At 45.0% G+C, this 17516-nt stretch overlaps 1 protein-coding gene across 4 annotated transcripts in view; it reads right to left on the bottom strand.

Moving 5' to 3' along the window:
• Nucleotides 1-683: 683 nt before the first annotated feature.
• LOC138292875 (cAMP-dependent protein kinase catalytic subunit alpha) overlaps nucleotides 684-17516 on the bottom strand; it is a 731647-nt gene continuing 714814 nt past the window's right edge. For all 4 annotated transcript variants that reach the window (XM_069231720.1, XM_069231721.1, XM_069231719.1 and 1 more), the window contains one exon: nucleotides 684-2995. In XM_069231720.1, the coding sequence (XP_069087821.1) occupies nucleotides 2870-2995 (126 nt within the window). In that variant the 3' untranslated portion in view covers nucleotides 684-2869. The remainder of the gene's footprint in view (nucleotides 2996-17516) is intronic.

Here is a 17516-nt window from a genome sequence, read left to right as displayed (position 1 = left end):
TTATTTATGAGGTGGGTCGCAATTTGCGACCCCATAGCGAGTCCCTGCACTCACAGAGATGGTGGCCTGCTGGAGACAGCAGACCTCCATGTCTGTGACTGCTTTTTTTAATAAAGCAGTTTTTTAAAATTTTATTGCAGCCCGTTTTACTTAAAGGAAAACGGGTTGCAATTCAAAAAAATAATGAAACCATTTGGCTTCATTTTTTTCAGAGTAGGCAGTGGTCCATTGGACCAATGCCTACTCTGAAAAAATATTTTCAGCGACATTCACAAAGGGGGAGGGGTCCCATGGGGACCCCTTCCCGTTTGCAAATGCGTTACCACCCACTTCAAGTGGATGGTAACTGCGAGTTGGTTTGCGACCGCTTTCGCGGTCACAAAGCAACTCAGCATCGCGATGCGGTCGCAAATAGGAAGGGAACACCCCTTCCTATTTGCGAGTCGGAATCACATTTTGCGAGTCGGCACCGACTGGCAAAATGTGACTCTGCATCGCGATGGCCGTTTTGCATGTCGCAAACTGCGTTTTTCGCAGTTTGCGACATACAAAACGGTTGCTACATCTGGCCCCAAATGTCTAAAACTGTGACCATACCAATGTTTCCATTGTATGCACTGTTTAACATTTCTAGTCCAGCACACATTCTTTATCCCACCGGCAACAATAAAACAACTTTTTTTAAACAAAACTTTATTGGTAATTGTCTCAAATATGTTTACAACAAAGCACACGGTCAAGAGGAAGTATTTTCAGTGAAACTAAATTCTTAGGATTACTTAAAAACGTCCTGCAGGTGCCTCCTTGCTTTCCGATGGAGCTGCTTTAAGAGCAGGGTTAAATTGGCAAACTCTCTTTATTTCCTCACTCCCTCCCCACCACATCTTGATCCCAAATGGAATCCTCACGCTTGGCAAAGAGACCAAGAACCCACCACAACCACACCTCAGGAAATGTGAAAAATGATAAACGGATGACAAAATCCACAAGGGGAACACAACATGTATATGACATATCCCCGAAAAGGCCTGACAGGCCAGAGGAGATAAAATCATAAAACAAGGGAGCTCCCCTCCCCAGTGACCAATCAAATCTATAGCAGTAATTTTGCTAGGCAGTCTTTTCTTCAAGCCTGCAAGAGAGTTTCTAGATGTGCCTGAATGGGAGTCAAACCTCTACTCTGAAGGATCCACCACAGTGTGCAATTGACTGCCTACATCCAGAACCCAGTTTCCCCTTACTCCCTTGTCCACATGCTCTGTACCAAATTCTTCCAAATCTCCTGAACATCTGTTCACCAAACACCAATGTTTAGGCTCTGTTCCATGCTGAATGTCTCAGTTAACCTTTCACAAGTTAAAAGGAGGTGGAGGTAGGAATTCAAACTGGTGTTCAAACAAGGACCCCTTTATCCATCCAGTGTTTATTACTTCAATCCCCATAGAAAACAAATGGCCAAACGATACCCACCACTAACTTTCTCCACCCCATCCCACCATCCTTCTCAACACATTGGAGAAAGTGTCAGATTCAGAACAGTTGTTCTTACAAGGTAACTGAATAAATGAAACACAGCCTTCTCCATGGTACTCCTTATGAGCTCATGAAGGATCTTTGCGGTTCCTATTCCACTTCTGCCATGCAAAAGTGTGATTCGGGAAAGCAGCACAAGCAAGTGGTGAGAGGAGAGACAGTGTCTAATGAAACACAAAGGTTGCCTAGATTTACATTTTTTTTCAGATTCCCACCCAAGACGCTCCAACTAAAATCTCTATGCTCGGACTTTAAAAATAGTAATTCCCCATTTCCTGGGAAGAGACTCTTTACTTGGGTGAAAAAGCTCTTTGCCTACACACAAGCATCTTATACCTTAAAACTACATCTGTCAGTTTTTCAGTTAGATCCTTTCAATAATACATATAGCTTTTTTAAATTTAAAAATGGAGACCAATCAAGGTTTCATAAAAAGAAATTCATTCGCAAGTTTGCCTCCAAATCCAACAAATGTCTGATTCCTGTCCTTATCCCAGGTACCTCTCTGACCACTGATTTATTCAGAAGAGGAATGCAAAAGAGTAGCTGAGCCTGGTTCATCCTCTGGCGCGACAAACTGTTCGAAGAACAAGATTTTTTAAATGTATACCGTTGGACACAGGCATACTGGGGATGCCACCACTGCTCAAAGATGACTGGTTGAGTACTCTGGTATGAGGGAGTGACCAGAGCAGCTTTAATGGGGATCTAAAGTCCTATTTGCTCTCTGGAGGATTAAGGGTAAAGTTTGTTCCATAAGGACTGAGGAGGCGGCCTTGCCTTGGAGTGGTGTAATGTGCAGGTGACGAAGAGTGCAGCTGGAGAGCTATTAGTATGAGACAAATTTATAATTGACCTCTTTTGGGGGAGTGAAGCCATGAGAGCTAATCCAGTTGACATTACAGTGGATGGTGAAAAAAAGAGGGAAAACAAAACAACCATAAACCATCTAGTATCTGAAACCCCTAGAACGAGTTGTTTAAAAGCTGCGTGAAGCAGCTGACCTTCCCTTCCGTGCTGGAGCAGCGGTGATAGCGAGTGCAGGAGGTCTGTGTTTACAGTGGCAGAGGGCAGAGTTTGTGGTAGGGGCGGGGAGGGTGAAGCTCTGTCCCTCCCTCCCTTTGCTTCAGTGTTGCTAAACTTGTGAAATCCGGAACAATCTTTCACAAAACAATCATCTGGCATCCCAGCAATAACATGCATGGGAATTTTCACCTCAGTCTCTCCATCTTGCACCAGTCCCTCATCCATCTCAGCCCCATTGCCCTTCCCCAACCCACCCCCCCACGCACGGGAAGATCCTTTTTTGCGTTTGCTTTTTTTGCCGGCAGCTTTTCTAAAATTCTGCAAACTCCTTGGCGCATTTCTCTGTAATGGAGACCCGGATCTCCTCTTCCTCATACTCATCAAAATTGCTGGTGTCCCCTGCACCTTTGAACTTTGGTATAAAAGGCGCTTCAACCTGAGAACAAGTAAAAAAGAAAGAATTTCAACAGTTAGTTGGAAGGAGTCCGGTACATAGTATGACAACCTATTGGTGCAGTCACATGCATACTGAAGCCATACTCCATTGAAAACACAATCCAGACAAGACACCATCACTGGAGCTCAAAGGCATTTATGTGAATATCACTACCTGGCGAGTCTTAAAAGACGGTAGTCAATGTGGTGGCAGTACTGAGCCTCTGACACACAAGAGGAGTTCAAAAATGAGCAAAGAGGCACAAATAGGAAGCAATATAGCTTTTATTCATACTGATATCAATCTCCCATGGGATATTATGTGCAATAGGTAAGACAGAATTCCAAAGAGTGATTCATATGCACTCAGTAGGCCTGTAGTAATAACTGACTGAAACAGCCTTCTAGTTTGTCTGAGAGGTAGAAGAAAATGAGTTACTTACCTGTAACTTTAGCTCTCCGGTATTGGTATCTTTCATAGATTCACATGCTTGGATCATTCCCCGTCGTAGAAGTGGGAGTCCCATAGTACCAAAATAAAGCAATATGTGTCATTATCATAGGTCATAATGGCAATGAACAACTACATAAATGGCCTATCTATGTCACTTTAAAAAAGGAACCAAACTCCAGCCAATAGCTCCCTCTTGAATACTCCCAAGAGAAGCTGTGTCCCTCAGATTTTCTAAATACAAGTGGAAATAATAATTCTGAGCTAAAAGGGGTGCTTCTCAGGGGAGGATAGTAAATCTATGAAAGATAACAATACTGGAGAACTACAGTTACAGGTAAGTAAGGATAAGTTACTTACCTGTAAATCCTAGTTCTCTTCCAGGGGTATCCTCATCAAAGTCATAAACATTGAATATTCCCGCCCTTGTGCGGGGACCCCGGAGCATATATAAAAATACACACATATTATACATGTGTAAAACAGCAATGCAGGCTGTAATTATAAACAGGCTAAAATGCTTTATTTCTATGAAGTTTTTTTTTTTTTTTTTTTATATTATAAAATTACAATAGAGAATAAATATCTACCCAAGCCCCCAAAACTGGGCTTAGGGAAGTAAGCAGCAGTAAACACTAGAGAAAAAGAGAAAAAACTACATTGAAAAACAATGGAGCATTCTTAGCCAATAGGCTGCATGCAGGTTAACACAGGAGAACCATAAAAACTTTGGCACCGTGCCTTTAAGACCCTGAGCACCTCCAGTATCCCACCATGCCTCAGGGGTGAAGGAAAGGTGACAGTTGGTTCACAGTTAGGTCAGTACTTTTTTACGGTGACAATCTGTGTAACTGATTCGAAAGACAATCTGTCCTGCACTTCTAGGAGACGTGAGTCCAGGGAGGAGGGTGGGTTGTTTATGACTTTGATGAGGATACCCCTGGAAGAGAACTAGGATTTACAGGTAAGTAACTTATCCTTCTCTTCCAGGGGATCCTCATCAATAGTCATAAACATTGAATAGATTAGCAAGCCCATCCCTAAACTCTGCGGACTGTCCAATAGAAGTGCAGGAATAGATACGTATTATGCAAATAAATTTCTCAGAGAGGCCTGCCTCACTTGGGCATCCGCTCTTGCATCTGAGTCCAAACAGTAATGTCTAGTAAACGTATGTACAGACTTCCATGTAGCAGCCTTACAAATCTCAGATATTGGAACATTGTTAAGGAGGGCAGCAGTAGCCGCTTTTGGCCTAGCTAGTAATTGTTTATTAGCCAGCTGGTAAGTATTAACAATACAAGAAACTATCCATCTTGATATAGTTCGTTTAGATGCTGCCTCTCCTGTCCTCAAATGACCATAATTTACAAACAAGCGGTTGGAATGTCTAATCGCTTTTGTTTTATCCAAATAAAATTTCAGCACTCTTTTCAAGTCTAAGGAGTGCAATGCTTTCTCTGCCGGAGTCTCCGGATTGGGAAAGAAAGTCGGTAAAGATATAGTCTGATTGATATGGAATTCTGACACCACTTTCGGAAGGAAAGATGGGTGAGTTCACAGAACCACTCTATTGTCGTGAAAAACCGTGTACGGTTCTTTGGAAGACAAAGCCTGAATTTCGCTGACGCTCCTCGCTGAAGTAATGGCCACCAAAAAAGCCGTCTTCCACGTAAGGTGCTGTAAAGAGGCCTTGTGTATAGGTTCAAAAGGAGGGCCCATAAGTTTTGACAATACTATGTTCAGTTCCCATGGAGGAGATGGTCTCCGAATGGGCGGAAATACTTTTTTCAAACCTTCTAAGAAATCCTTGACTACAGGTTTCGTAAAGAAGGATTCCTGAGAGGGTGACTTACGATAGGCTGTAATGGCAGACAAATGGACCTTAATAGATGATACCTGCAGACCGGACTTTGCCAAATGAAGTAAATAGGACAGTATGACATCCTCCTGAGCCCGTATGGGATTGTGCCCTTGTTGACAGCACCATATGTAGAATCTCTTCCACTTAAAAGCGCAAGAACGCCGCGTGGAAGGTCGTTTGGACTCTTTCAAGATGTTCATACACTCCTGTGAGAGCCCTAGGTGCCCATACTGCAGGAATTCAGGAGCCATGCTGTTAAGCTCAGAGAGGGTAGGTTGGGATGTAGAATCCTGCCCTCCATTCTACTCAGAAGATCCGGTCTGCACGGCAGCCTCCTGTGAGGTTTTTCCGATAGGTTGAGGAGATCTGTGTACCAGAATTGACGGGGCCATTGTGGCGCTATGAGAATCATTCTGGTTCTGGATCTGTAAAGTTTGTTGATCACTGCCGGTATGAGGGGAATTGGTGGAAAGGCGTAGAGAAATATCCCTGACCAGTCGATCAACAGGGCATTCCCTCGAGATCCCGGACGGAAGAACCTGGATGCAAAGTCTGGGCATTTCTTGTTTACTTCGTCTGCGAAGAGATCCAATTGAGGTCGACCCCACTGAGCGAAGATGTATTCGACGACTTCGCCGTGTAGGACCCAATCGTGTGCGTCCTCTAGGTGTCTGCTCAGGAAATCTGCTTCCACGTTTTGTTGCCCTGGCAGGTGAACCGCTGTAAGTGACATTCCTCTGGCCAGGAGCCAATGCCATATCGTTTGGGACTCTCGGGATAGGGGTAGTGATCTCGTTCCCCCCTGTTTGTTCAAATAATACATTGTGGTTGTATTGTCTGTTTGTATTAGGAGAGTTTTCCCCTGAATTAATGGTGTGAAAGACTTGAGAGCCAGATGGACCGCTCTGAGTTCCAGCAGATTGATGTGGTACTGCTTTTCCTTGTCTGACCACAGGCCCTGAGCTTGAAGGGGACCCAGATGAGCCCCCATCCCTGAAGAGACGCATCCGTTACCAGAGTGTCAGATGGAACTACCTGGTGAAACGGAGCACCTGCTGACAGGTGAGGTGTGTGCATCCACCATTTCAATGACTGAAGTGCCGCTGCCGGTAGTCGCACTCTGTCCTCCCAGCGACCTGTCCTTTGGCTCCAGTTGCTCTCCAATGCCTCTTGGAGGGGCCTCATGTGCAGTCTGGCATTTGGGACAATGAAAATGCATGATGCCATGGAGCCCAGCAGCGATGTCACCTGACGTGCCGTAGGTGCGTTGGCTTTCAACAGGTCCTGACACTTCCTGTCTATTGAGGATAGTCGTTCCTCCGAAGGATACACTCTTTGGAGTTCTGTGTTTATTATAGCTCCCAGGTAGTGAAGGTTCTGTGTTGGAATCAAGGTTGACTTTTGGCAATTGACCTGAAGACCTAGAGACTCGCAAACCCTGAGTACAATGTCCCGATGGCTTCTCGCCTGCTCCGGAGAAGAAGATGAATATCTTTTGTTTTCGAAGATGTGCCGCTACCACCGCCATACATTTCGAGAAGACGCGTGGGGCAGATTTCAGGACAAATGGTAGAACTCTGAACTGATAGTGCTGTGACGCCACTTGGAAGAGCAAGAATTTCCGATGCTTGGGAGCTATTGGGATGTGAAAATATGCATCCTGCAGGTCGATGGAGCACATCCAGTCTCCCTGATGTAGCTGAGGGAAAATCTGGTGAAGCGCTAGCATCCTGAACTTCTGTTTTCTTATGTATTTGTTCAGAAGCCGTAAGTCCAGAATTGGTCTGAAAACGTCCTCTCGGCCCTTTTTCGCCACCAGAAAATAACGGGAGTAAACCCCCTTTCCTCTGTGCGCAGGTGGAACCCTTTCTATGGCATTCTTTTGTAAGAGGGCGAGAGCCTCTTTGCGCAGCAGGCCGAGATGAGATGGATTGCATTTGGCTGGTGGCAAGTGTGGTGGAGGCTGTTTGAAAAGAGGAGAGTAGCCATTTTCGACAATATTGAGCACCCATTTGTCTCTTGTGATAGAGTACCACTCGTGAAGATAACCTGCAATACTTCCCCCCACCGGAGTGGTGTACAGTGTCGAGGGAAGCGAGATCTCATTGTTTGGCTGGCGCTTTCGGTGTGGACTGCTGAGGTCTACTTGACCCTCGCTCCCTTGTGTTCCTTCGCTGAAAAAGAGGGCGTCCCTGCCGTTGTTGTGGCCTCTGGGACCAGTGAGGGGTTTGAACCCTCTGCTGGAAAGGGCGCCTGTCATAAGGCCTATACCTTCTCCTGAAATCTTTCTTTCTTTCCAGGCCTACTGCCCTCATGGTGTCCACCTCGGTCTTCATGCGGGCCATTTCCTCATCTGCATGGGTACCGAACAGCGAGTTCCCGGCGAATGGGAGATTCAGGATGCGCTGTTGTGCTTCTTGCTTTAACCCAGTCAGTCTCAGCCAGGAAGACCTTCTTGCACAGATTCCATGTGCGTACCCATGTGCAGCTAAATCCGCCCCATCTGCCGCCGCGCTGATAACCTGGTTGGATACCAGGCATCCCTCCTGCAAGATCTCTTGAAAATCTTGTCTGTCTTCTCTGGGCAATTTCTCTGTGAATCTATTGAGGGAGTCCCACAGAGAACGGTCATACCTGCCCAGGAGTGCAGAAGCACTGGAGACTTTCATTGCCTAAGCCGCCGTACCGCACATCTTTCTCCCCAGAGAGTCTAGATGCCTGCTCTCTTTATCCGGGGGGACCGTGGAGGATGATGCCACCGAGTGGGTTTTTCGGGCTGCGGCCAATATTACAGAGTCCGGTGGCGGATCCTTTCTTAGGAACAAAGGGTCCTGTTCGGGAGCCTTATATTTTTTCAGAATCCTAGCCGGGGCAGATCTGAGCGTAGCTGGGGCCAGGAAAGTGTCCATGGTTGGCTGCAACAAACCAGACACTAGAGGCAGCAGCTTTTTTGACGCTGATCTATGCTGCAGAGTCTCAAAGATGACTGACGAGGAGGTAGATGGCTCTGGAACCTCTATGTTTAATTTCTGCGCTCCCCTTAACAGCACCTCATTAAACGTGGTAATGTCATCCACAGGTGAGACCCTAGCAGGTGGAGAATCTGTTAGGGTGGGGGAGTAACGCCCGACAGATGATCGTGACGACGACCAAGAGGGTGATCTTCTTCGTGAACGAGACCTGGATCGCCGTTGAGAACGAGACCTGCTGCGAGACGCTGTAGCAGAGCGCCCAGGCCTCGCGGTCGGTTGGCGAGGAACAGAACGAGCCCGTCCTGCCCTTGCTGTCGGTGATGGCGTTCTTGGAAGGGAGGCAGTAGGCGAGTACATTCGCGAATACTGCGAATCCGGGGAGGCCGCTGGTCTGTTAAGGCTCTCTAGCCATCTTGGAGATAGGTTGATGGGCGAAACATGCCCAGATGATGCCGCTCTTGAACGAGATGAGTCGCTCCGTATGGAGACCACGGGAGATGGTGCGGCCTTGTCTGCTGGCGGAGGGCGATGTTATACTCCCTGCGGGACAGGTAAAACCTGTGTTGACGTCGACGGCTGTGTCGATGTCGAAGGGCGCCCCATCAGTTGCTCTTGCCTCGAAGTTGAGTGTCTCGACGTAGAGTGTCTTGACGTCGGGTGGGTCGCCGTCGACAGCGATCTATGCCGGTGAGACGTTGGCAGCGACGACGTCGACTGGGAACAAACTGGTACTTTCCTACCTGCTGACGTCGACCTAGCCATTCTCTCCTGAGAATGGCCTGCTGGTTGCCTGGGAAGTGAAGAGGACGAAGTTTTCTGCCTCTCATGAAGCCCATGTAGCCTGATCTTCTCTCTGTCCTTCAGAGTCCTCTTTGACATTCTTGCAGTGCTTGCAAGTGTCAGGGCAGTGACTCTGAGGCAGGCACACAATACAAAGAGAGTGTGGGTCTGACTGGGCCTTCTTCTTCCCACAAGAAGGGCATTTGACAAAAAGTGAAGGCATTTTTCTGTCAGGAAAAAACTGCCAAACACAGACAAAGATGTTATCTGTCGAATGAAACAGGAAAAAACGCTTTTTAAAGTATTTTTCTGAGAAAAAACTCAGAAAAACTGAGAGCTCAATGCTCCAGGATCCTCTCAGAAGAAGCCGGAAAAAAGAACTGACCTAACTGTGAACCAACTGTCACCTTTCCTTCACCCCTGAGGCATGGTGGGATACTGGAGGTGCTCAGGGTCTTAAAGGCACGGTGCCAAAGTTTTTTTGGTTCTCCTGTGTTAACCTGCAGGCAGCCTATTGGCTACGAATGCTCCATTGTTTTTCAATGTAGTTTTTTCTCTTTTTCTCTAGTGTTTACTGCTGCTTACTTCCCTAAGCCCAGTTTTGGGGGCTTGGGTAGATATTTATTCTCTATTGTAATTTTATAATATAAAAAAAAAACAAAAAAAAACACTTCATAGAAATAAAGCATTTTAGCCTGTTTATAATTATAGCCTGCATTGCTGTTTTACACATGTATAATATGTGTGTATTTTTATATATGCTACGGGGTCCCGGCACAAGGGCGGGAATATTCAATGTTTATGACTATTGATGAGGATCCCCTGGAAGAGAACTCATTTTCTTCTCTAGTATTAGATCTTTCATAAATTGACATGCTTGAATCAGAATAGCAAGCAGTTACTGTATTTGTATATTTTTTATAGCATGAGCACAAATAACAGATGGTGGGTAGAAAAAATATAGACAAAAAATCTATATGTAATTAGATATGTCATATACTATAATTTGTATAAACATATACTTAAAAGCATAACCAAAAAAGGCTCACCTTATTGAAATAAGTGGTGTAGTACGGCCTGTCCAACTACTTAATCATTGTGCTGCGCCGACTGCAGGTAATAATGCTGTGCACATTCTTCCAAGTTGCAGCACAACATATTTTCTCCAGAGGCATTTCTGCAAACAAAGCTGTTGATGTGGAAACTACCCTAGTTGAGCGTGTGTTTATTTTAGCTGTCAGTGGCTTACCAGCCTTTGAGTGTCAGAACTGGTTTGCAGCTGAGAACAATCCATCAATGGTTGCTTTTGCGACTGGGGCATCCTTACAACTGTGCCCATACGAGTCCAACAGTTGGTCAGTTTTCATGACTTGTTTTGTGCAATGTAAGCAGACATCTCTTGATATCTAGCATATGCAGAGACCTCTCTGCTGGTGTTGTGGATTAGGAAAGAAAGTTCATAATATCACAGGTTCACTGAGATGAAAATCCGAAGGGACCTTGGGGATAGATTTTGGATTAGTTCAGAGAATTACCGAATCATCCATAAAGCACAAGAAAGCTTCTTGAGTTGTAAAAGCCTGGCTTTCACTTACCCTTTTGGTGGAAGTCAGTGCTAGTAGCAGTGCAGACCTTCCATGAGAGAAACTTGTGGTTTGCTCTGTGTATGGGTACAAATGGACTCTTCATGAGGTGAGATAGAACTATGTTCAGGTGCCAGTCCGGGGGAGCAGCCCGTACTGGAGGAAAGATTCTGAACAATCCTTTCATAAATTGTTTGATGATTCTGCTTGAGCACAATCAGAATGTGCTGAGCACCTATATCTTGAGATTGCAGCAAGATCCCCTTAATAGATGCATGTATCAATCCTGACTGAGCTAGCGGGATGAGATAGGGTACTCTTACTCAGGTGATGCTTGTAGAGCATGTAAGTTTGATTTCTGGCACCGCAGGCAAAACCGTTTCCATTTGAGCCTATATGTTTTAATTGTGGCATCCACCCTTGTCTTTGAGAGAGGGTCCCTGTAGTTCTGAGGAATATTCAGATATTCAAATTCATTAATTCCAGAGCCATGCGCATAAGTGGAGAGAAGTCGGGTCTGGATGAAGGACCTGGCCTTGGCTCATTGTTAAGTGTGTTCAGGATGGTTGCAGGATAATGTGGTTAGAATCCGATAGTAGGAGAAGCTCTGTGAACCATTGTTGCCTGAGTCACCACGGTGCTATGAGGATGATGTGACATCGCTCCACTTTAATTTTGCTGGGAACGTTAAGTATAAGAGGTATGGAGAGGGGGGGGGGGGGGGACATAAACAGAGATCCCAGACCATCTGATTGAAAAGGCATTCCCCCACGACCCCGGATGCGAACGTCAACTTGCATAGAACTGGCATTTGGGGTTCTCACTTGGTTGCAAAGAGATCCAATGCTGGTTTGCCCCAAAGAAAGAAGATCATGTTTAGCTCCGACTGATCCAGCTCCCACTCATGGCACTTGTTCCTGGTTCTGCTTAGCAGGTCTGCAAACAGATTACTTGCCCTGGGAACATGTTCGGCCCGAAGATTTATCATGTGTGTTGTCAACCAGCTCCAGATTTCCGGAGCTTTGTTGGAAACCAAGAACAATCTGATGCCCCCTCCTTTGTTCATGTAATGCATGCTGGTAGTATTGTCTGTGCAAACTAACACTGAAGACCCTGCTATCCTTGGCAGGTAATCTTAGAGTCTAAGATAGATGGCTTTGAGCTCCTGTCCATTTATGCGCGTGCTCTTCTGGGATGGTTGCCCACCTTCCTCGAATTTGCAGGTCTTGCAGATGACTGCCTCAGCCCTGTAAGGAGGCATCCACAGCTATAAGGAAGTTGGGTATTTAAGGTAGGAACGTGAGGCCCTCTGACAGGTGAGCGGTTTGGGACCACCATGTTAGCGCTTCCATCATACCTGTTGTGACCTTCACTAGGTCCTAAAAAGATCCATCTATTTGAATCCATTGTTTTTGTAACTCTTTTTGTAAGGGTCTCATTTTTAGGCATGTGAGAGGGACCAGATTGATATGTAAGGACATTATGCCCAGGAATGCTCTGAACAGACGCACTGAAATATACTTTTTTTCTTGAAAGTTTGAGACCTAGTTCCTTGAGCCACTGCTGTCTGTCTTAGGGTAGAAAGGCCTTATGTTGGATAGTATTCAAGGTTGCGCCCAGAAGTATTATCCTCGAGAAAGGATAGTTGACTATTTTTGATAATATACAGTTAGACCAAATTTGTGGAACAACGCTAGGCAAGCTTCTGTGTCCTTCGCCGCTCGAGAAGCTATTGGTGCTTTTATTAACCAGTCGTCGAGGTAGGGGAATTCCATGATAACCGTTCTTCCTGATAGAAGCTGCCACAGGGGCTAAGCATTTCGTAAAAATGCAGGGAGCTGACTTGAGGCCAAATGAGAGAACTTTGAATTGGTAATGGGTGCTGGCTAGAGTGAAGCAATTAATTTGTGATGTTTGGGTTTAAGGGGATGTGGAAGTATGCATACTGTAAATCCAAAATCGTCATACAGTCTCTGTGGTCTAGGAGATGACGGATGGCTAAAAGGGTGAACATGCAAAAGGATTGCTTATGTAGATACATTTATTAATTTTCTGAGATCTAGAATGGCCCATCATTCCTGTTTTCTTCTTGATTGGGGAAAAAACTAAAATAGAACAGCATACCCTTCAGGGGATAGGGAACTTTATCTATTGCTCCTTTGCTTAGCATGGTGCTTCCTTTCTGAGTAATTGAAGACGAGGTGGATGAACTCCCTTTGTCCCTTTTCCCGTCTGTCTGATGTTATTTGCTGCTATTGCTGGAGGTAGTTGGAAATCTTTGCACCCAGAGTCTCTGAAGTGTTGGAGGTAGTCAGCACCTGGGTGAGGTCACTGTTTGCGGCTGGTGTCTCGGCCCTGGTGGGACGGTTTCCTTCTAGACCCTTGTTTATTGTATGCTGCTGCTGGTGGATGGTGATAGGGCTGCTGTTGGTAGGAGGATCTATATTGTTGTTGGAAGGGCTGGTACTGCTGAAAACTCAGATATCCTTCTCTGTATGATAAGAAACCTCTTCTGCGTGCTCCCTTGAAAGGGCACTTTCCGATACTACAAGCTGCCCAGCGATTTGGCAGTATTGGTGTCTGTTTTGAAGGCCAGTAAGGCATCAACCACGCTTTACCAAAAATGGTTTCTCCATCATAAGAGATATCAAATATTTTCCACTGCACCTCTGGCCAGAAAGATGTTGCCTTGAGCCAACCTTGTCATCTTAAAACTGGAGCTCCTGCTAGCTGCCAAAATCCGGACGAGGCGATGTCCATTGCACAGCCAATGATCTCCGATGACATGCTTTCTCTTTCCTGCAAGTTCTTCCACGCCTCTGATCTTCTATCCTCCGAGACCAGGTATGAGGTCACTGATGTCAGACCACATTTGCCTGATGTACCGACCCAATATGGCCGGAGAATTAGCCACACAAACTGTGATGGCAGACATGGTCGAAAATCTCTTCCTTACTGTCCAACAGCCTGCCCTCCTTGTCTGGTGAAACAAAAATATGTGTGGAGGGGTTCTTAGAAAGACGCTGAGCCGCTTGAGATATTATGAGTCCGGGTTTAGGATGTCCGATTAGGCAAGCAGGCGAGTCTTATGGTGGCTTGTATTTTTATCTGTGTGCAGCAACAGCATCGCTACAGTAGCCGGGTTTTTTCATAATTTTGTATTCTCTTATATTTACTTAACAATGGGTATGGCTCGCACTTATTTCTTTGTCCGCTCTTTAAAACATTAGAGAAAGCAGTCGGATTGCTTGATTGATGTAGGCAATTGAAACCTCCTTGCAGCCCTCTCCATCAAATTGTGAAGTCCCCCTATATCCTGTGGAGGTAAGTCCAAAGGCTGTGGTGAAGGAGGTAATGTGGTGGGAATCAAGTAATCGTCCCATTTGTCACAAGCGGGTTGATTCACAGGGATTTTGCCCTCCTCTATGTCATCATCTGATGACTTTGGATACTCTCCATGAGGCGCTGCTATATTCAATGTAGGCATCATCTTGGGTGTTGCACGTGGAGGGATGGGCCCTGTTCTGGGGGATGAAGGTGGAGCAGCCGGCTGTTCTCTTAGAGGTTCTGGAAACCCTTTTTTAGTAGTCTTTCGACACTGTCTGCAAGTCTTGAAATAGAGACATAGATTCCTGAACCGTAGCACCACAAGAAGGTGATTCGCCATAATGCTGGTGATGTCCCCCATTATGTCTAGGTCTGACCACATATTTTGTTTGTTGTGGTCTGTCGTATTCTCCACAGTATTGTTCACACTCTTCCTCAGACTACTCCTGAAATGTTACCTGGAGTTTGGGTGGGCTATGGCCTGTCCTAAAAGGGCCTTCATACTCCGACTCCTCCATGTCCAGTAGATGGCTTGAGGAAAGAGGAGACACCTTGCACAGTGAGGTATGCTCAGGCAAGAGTAAAGTTTTTAGAGTTTTCAGTGTTGTCAACGGTGTCGTTGATGACATCATGGACGCAGGTAGCAACCACAAGGGCTGCAGAGTGACTTTCAGCGTCGTCATTGTAATTCTCGCCAGTGGGTCTTCAACGGAGTCTTTGCCGACGATACCTTCTTCGAAGTGTTCAATGCTTACATGGAGAGGTGTCTCTGATGTTGCTGTTGACGAGGTGACTGTGGTAACTCTCGAAGCTGTCGCTGACAATGTTGCTCTTGACGGTGAGGTGACAGTCGACAGGAGTTGCAAAGTGGTTTTAGGCTTCTTTGTCAACAGTTCTGATGAGGATCTTGGAGGATGAGCTCCAGTTTTACAGATTGAGTACTGGGCTCAGATCTGGCAGTCTCTGAGGAGATTTATTCCTTTTTTGAGCTGTGCTTGGTAGAACCATGACAAGAGTTTAAGAGACTTTCTGCCTTCCTCTAACAACCCCTAGTCACGGCAGGGGTGTGGAATTGAATAAAATATCTACCTGTCCATAAGACATGTCCCTTCATAAATCTATTTGTCCTGTAAAAAGAATCTACTCGTCCCTTTGGTGCCATGTAGAGTGGCAACATTTTGACATAACAGCTCTGATAATAGCCTCTTTGATTATACCAGGGCTAATACTATAGTAGGGCTTGAATACTAGCAATTTTCCTATTTTGTGACCTTTCCGTAGATCTACATACTGGGGCTGGAGGCAGCGGTTAGGAACAGTTCGAGAGTTGGAATGCCCTCTTGAGTCTGTGCAGACCTATTAACTTGCATGCTTTATAGGTTTTCACCAGCTCCTCTCTAATCTTTTCTCATACTGGGAAAGGCTGGACGTTTACTCCTGGCAACGGCAGTAGTAAAATTTCTTCCACAGTTGGAAAAAAAAAAGTGGTCGGAGGGAAAGTGAACTTGTAAACACTCAACATATTTTCGCATGAGCAAATCTACAAATGAATATTCGCTAGTGCTAAAATACAGTTCACAAGTATTTTGAACAAGTTTGATTTCCTGGCTGTAAATTCTAGTGAATTCATGAAATATGAAAATCTGCACTAATGCAAAAACATATACCATGCGTGCACTGTTGAGACCTTAACAATTGGGCTCCTAATTAGGTCTGGCGTTAACAAAACGAAACCTTTTGTTTTTTATTAAACTTGTCTCTCTCTGTCGCCATCTATCGGCTGGCTTCACTGTGAGTGATCTCAATCTGCTCTTTCACAAGGAGCCTATCGGCATATAAAATAGTTTTGTTCAGGGCCAGAAACTACTGAGGCAATGTGTACTCTGAAACCCAAAAATATTTTTGCTTTTTGCCATTGTTTGTTACAATGGTGAGGGCCTGGCAGCTCCCACAGCAATAACGTTTTACAAAAGCCATGGCAAAATAAGACATGTATTAACAATACCAAAAGACTGACCACCAATGTTGGACCTATTGGCTTTGTCAATGCTTGTTTATTTTCATGTTTCTCATAATATTGTTGAAACTGGTTTCACTGATTTTCCATTATAAATATTTTTGGAAATACTAGCAAATGTGTGTACACATTGTTTTTACTGGAACCACTGTCAGTACTGAAGCCTGAGGTTACAACATGTATTTAGAGCACTCACCTTAGTAATAAAGGCGTTGCATTAATGAACCATAAATAAAAGCTAGTACAGCAATATCATGTGGACATAAATATTACCTCAACTGCAGACAATTCCCTTCCCTGCTCCATAATGTGGTTCTGTGAGGTGGGAGCCAAAGAGTTTGCACTGCAGGGGTTTGGGCATCCTTTTCCCAAGGACAAAATAAACATGAAGACTTGTTGTCCTTGACCCCAAACAATGTGTCCTGGGTGTCGGGCTATAGGAATTCCACAACCCTGCAGTGGGATTTTTCCCTCATATGAGGTCTCTTCTGAGACGTGGAAGAGGTACCACTATCTTCCTCAGAAGTATGATATCTATTTGACTTAGCCTTCTGAAGCCATAGAAGAAGCCCCTCATCCCTGTCCTTCAAGGGTTTGGTAGAAAAAGTATGACAGACTAAACAGTCTTACCTTGTGCTGAGGGTAAATTGTAGAGGCAGTGAACACATTCCTTGTGGGGGATCATCCACATGAAGGTTATTCTTCCCACATGTTTTGCAGAGTCTGAAGAGCCCTTTCTTAGATGTCTCTGACATGGCAGGAGCAGCAGAGTAGCTTTAAAACACTGGTTTTGAAGAAAACTGAGCTGAGCTCAGGGAGACTCGCTTCACACAAGTGAGGTAGAAAATCTAAGAGAGTCCACCTCTCTTGGGAGTATTCAAGAGGGGCTATTGCCTAAGTGGTTGGAGTTTGGCTCCTTTTTCTTAAAAAATACATAGGCTTTTTAACTGATTCTTGATTGCCATTATGGCCTATTATAAAGACACATATTGCTTTATTAGGGTACCGTGGGACTCCCACTTCGACATCGGGGAATGACTCAAGCATGTGAATCAATGAAAGCTCCAAAACAGGTGAACAGAAAGAGTACCTTAAATAGGACTAGTTCATCTGGATTTGCATTGTTCACTGATTGTTATCCTTGAATTAATACCCGTTTTCAGGCTTGTAATCACATGTTGGAATTTTAAATCACCAGTGTCAGACAAACACATTTAACACATCATTTCATGTCGCCCCTTCACCTTGTTGTTCAGCTTGCTAGAAAGCCAACGAGTGAAAGCCTTAGTTATTCTTCCACTGCAGGTAACATAACTCACATTTTAGTAACAGAGGAGTATGAGGAATAACTTGGAACTCATGAATATGGAGGTAGGCAGACTGCATGGCACTCTATGAAGCATACCACTGATGGGAACTATAATTAGAAGCAAGTAAGTCCTTTCCTTCACTAACATTGTACCTTTCATAGAGTAACATGCGTGAATTAAGTCTATGAAGCAGCATAAGTGAAACATCAAAGGGAGGA

The sequence above is a fragment of the Pleurodeles waltl genome, chromosome 4_2 (assembly GCF_031143425.1).
Source record: "Pleurodeles waltl isolate 20211129_DDA chromosome 4_2, aPleWal1.hap1.20221129, whole genome shotgun sequence".
Taxonomy (NCBI): Eukaryota; Metazoa; Chordata; class Amphibia; order Caudata; family Salamandridae; genus Pleurodeles; species Pleurodeles waltl.
Note: the sequence above shows the minus strand (reverse complement) of the source record. Positions and strands in the feature narration are given on the sequence as shown.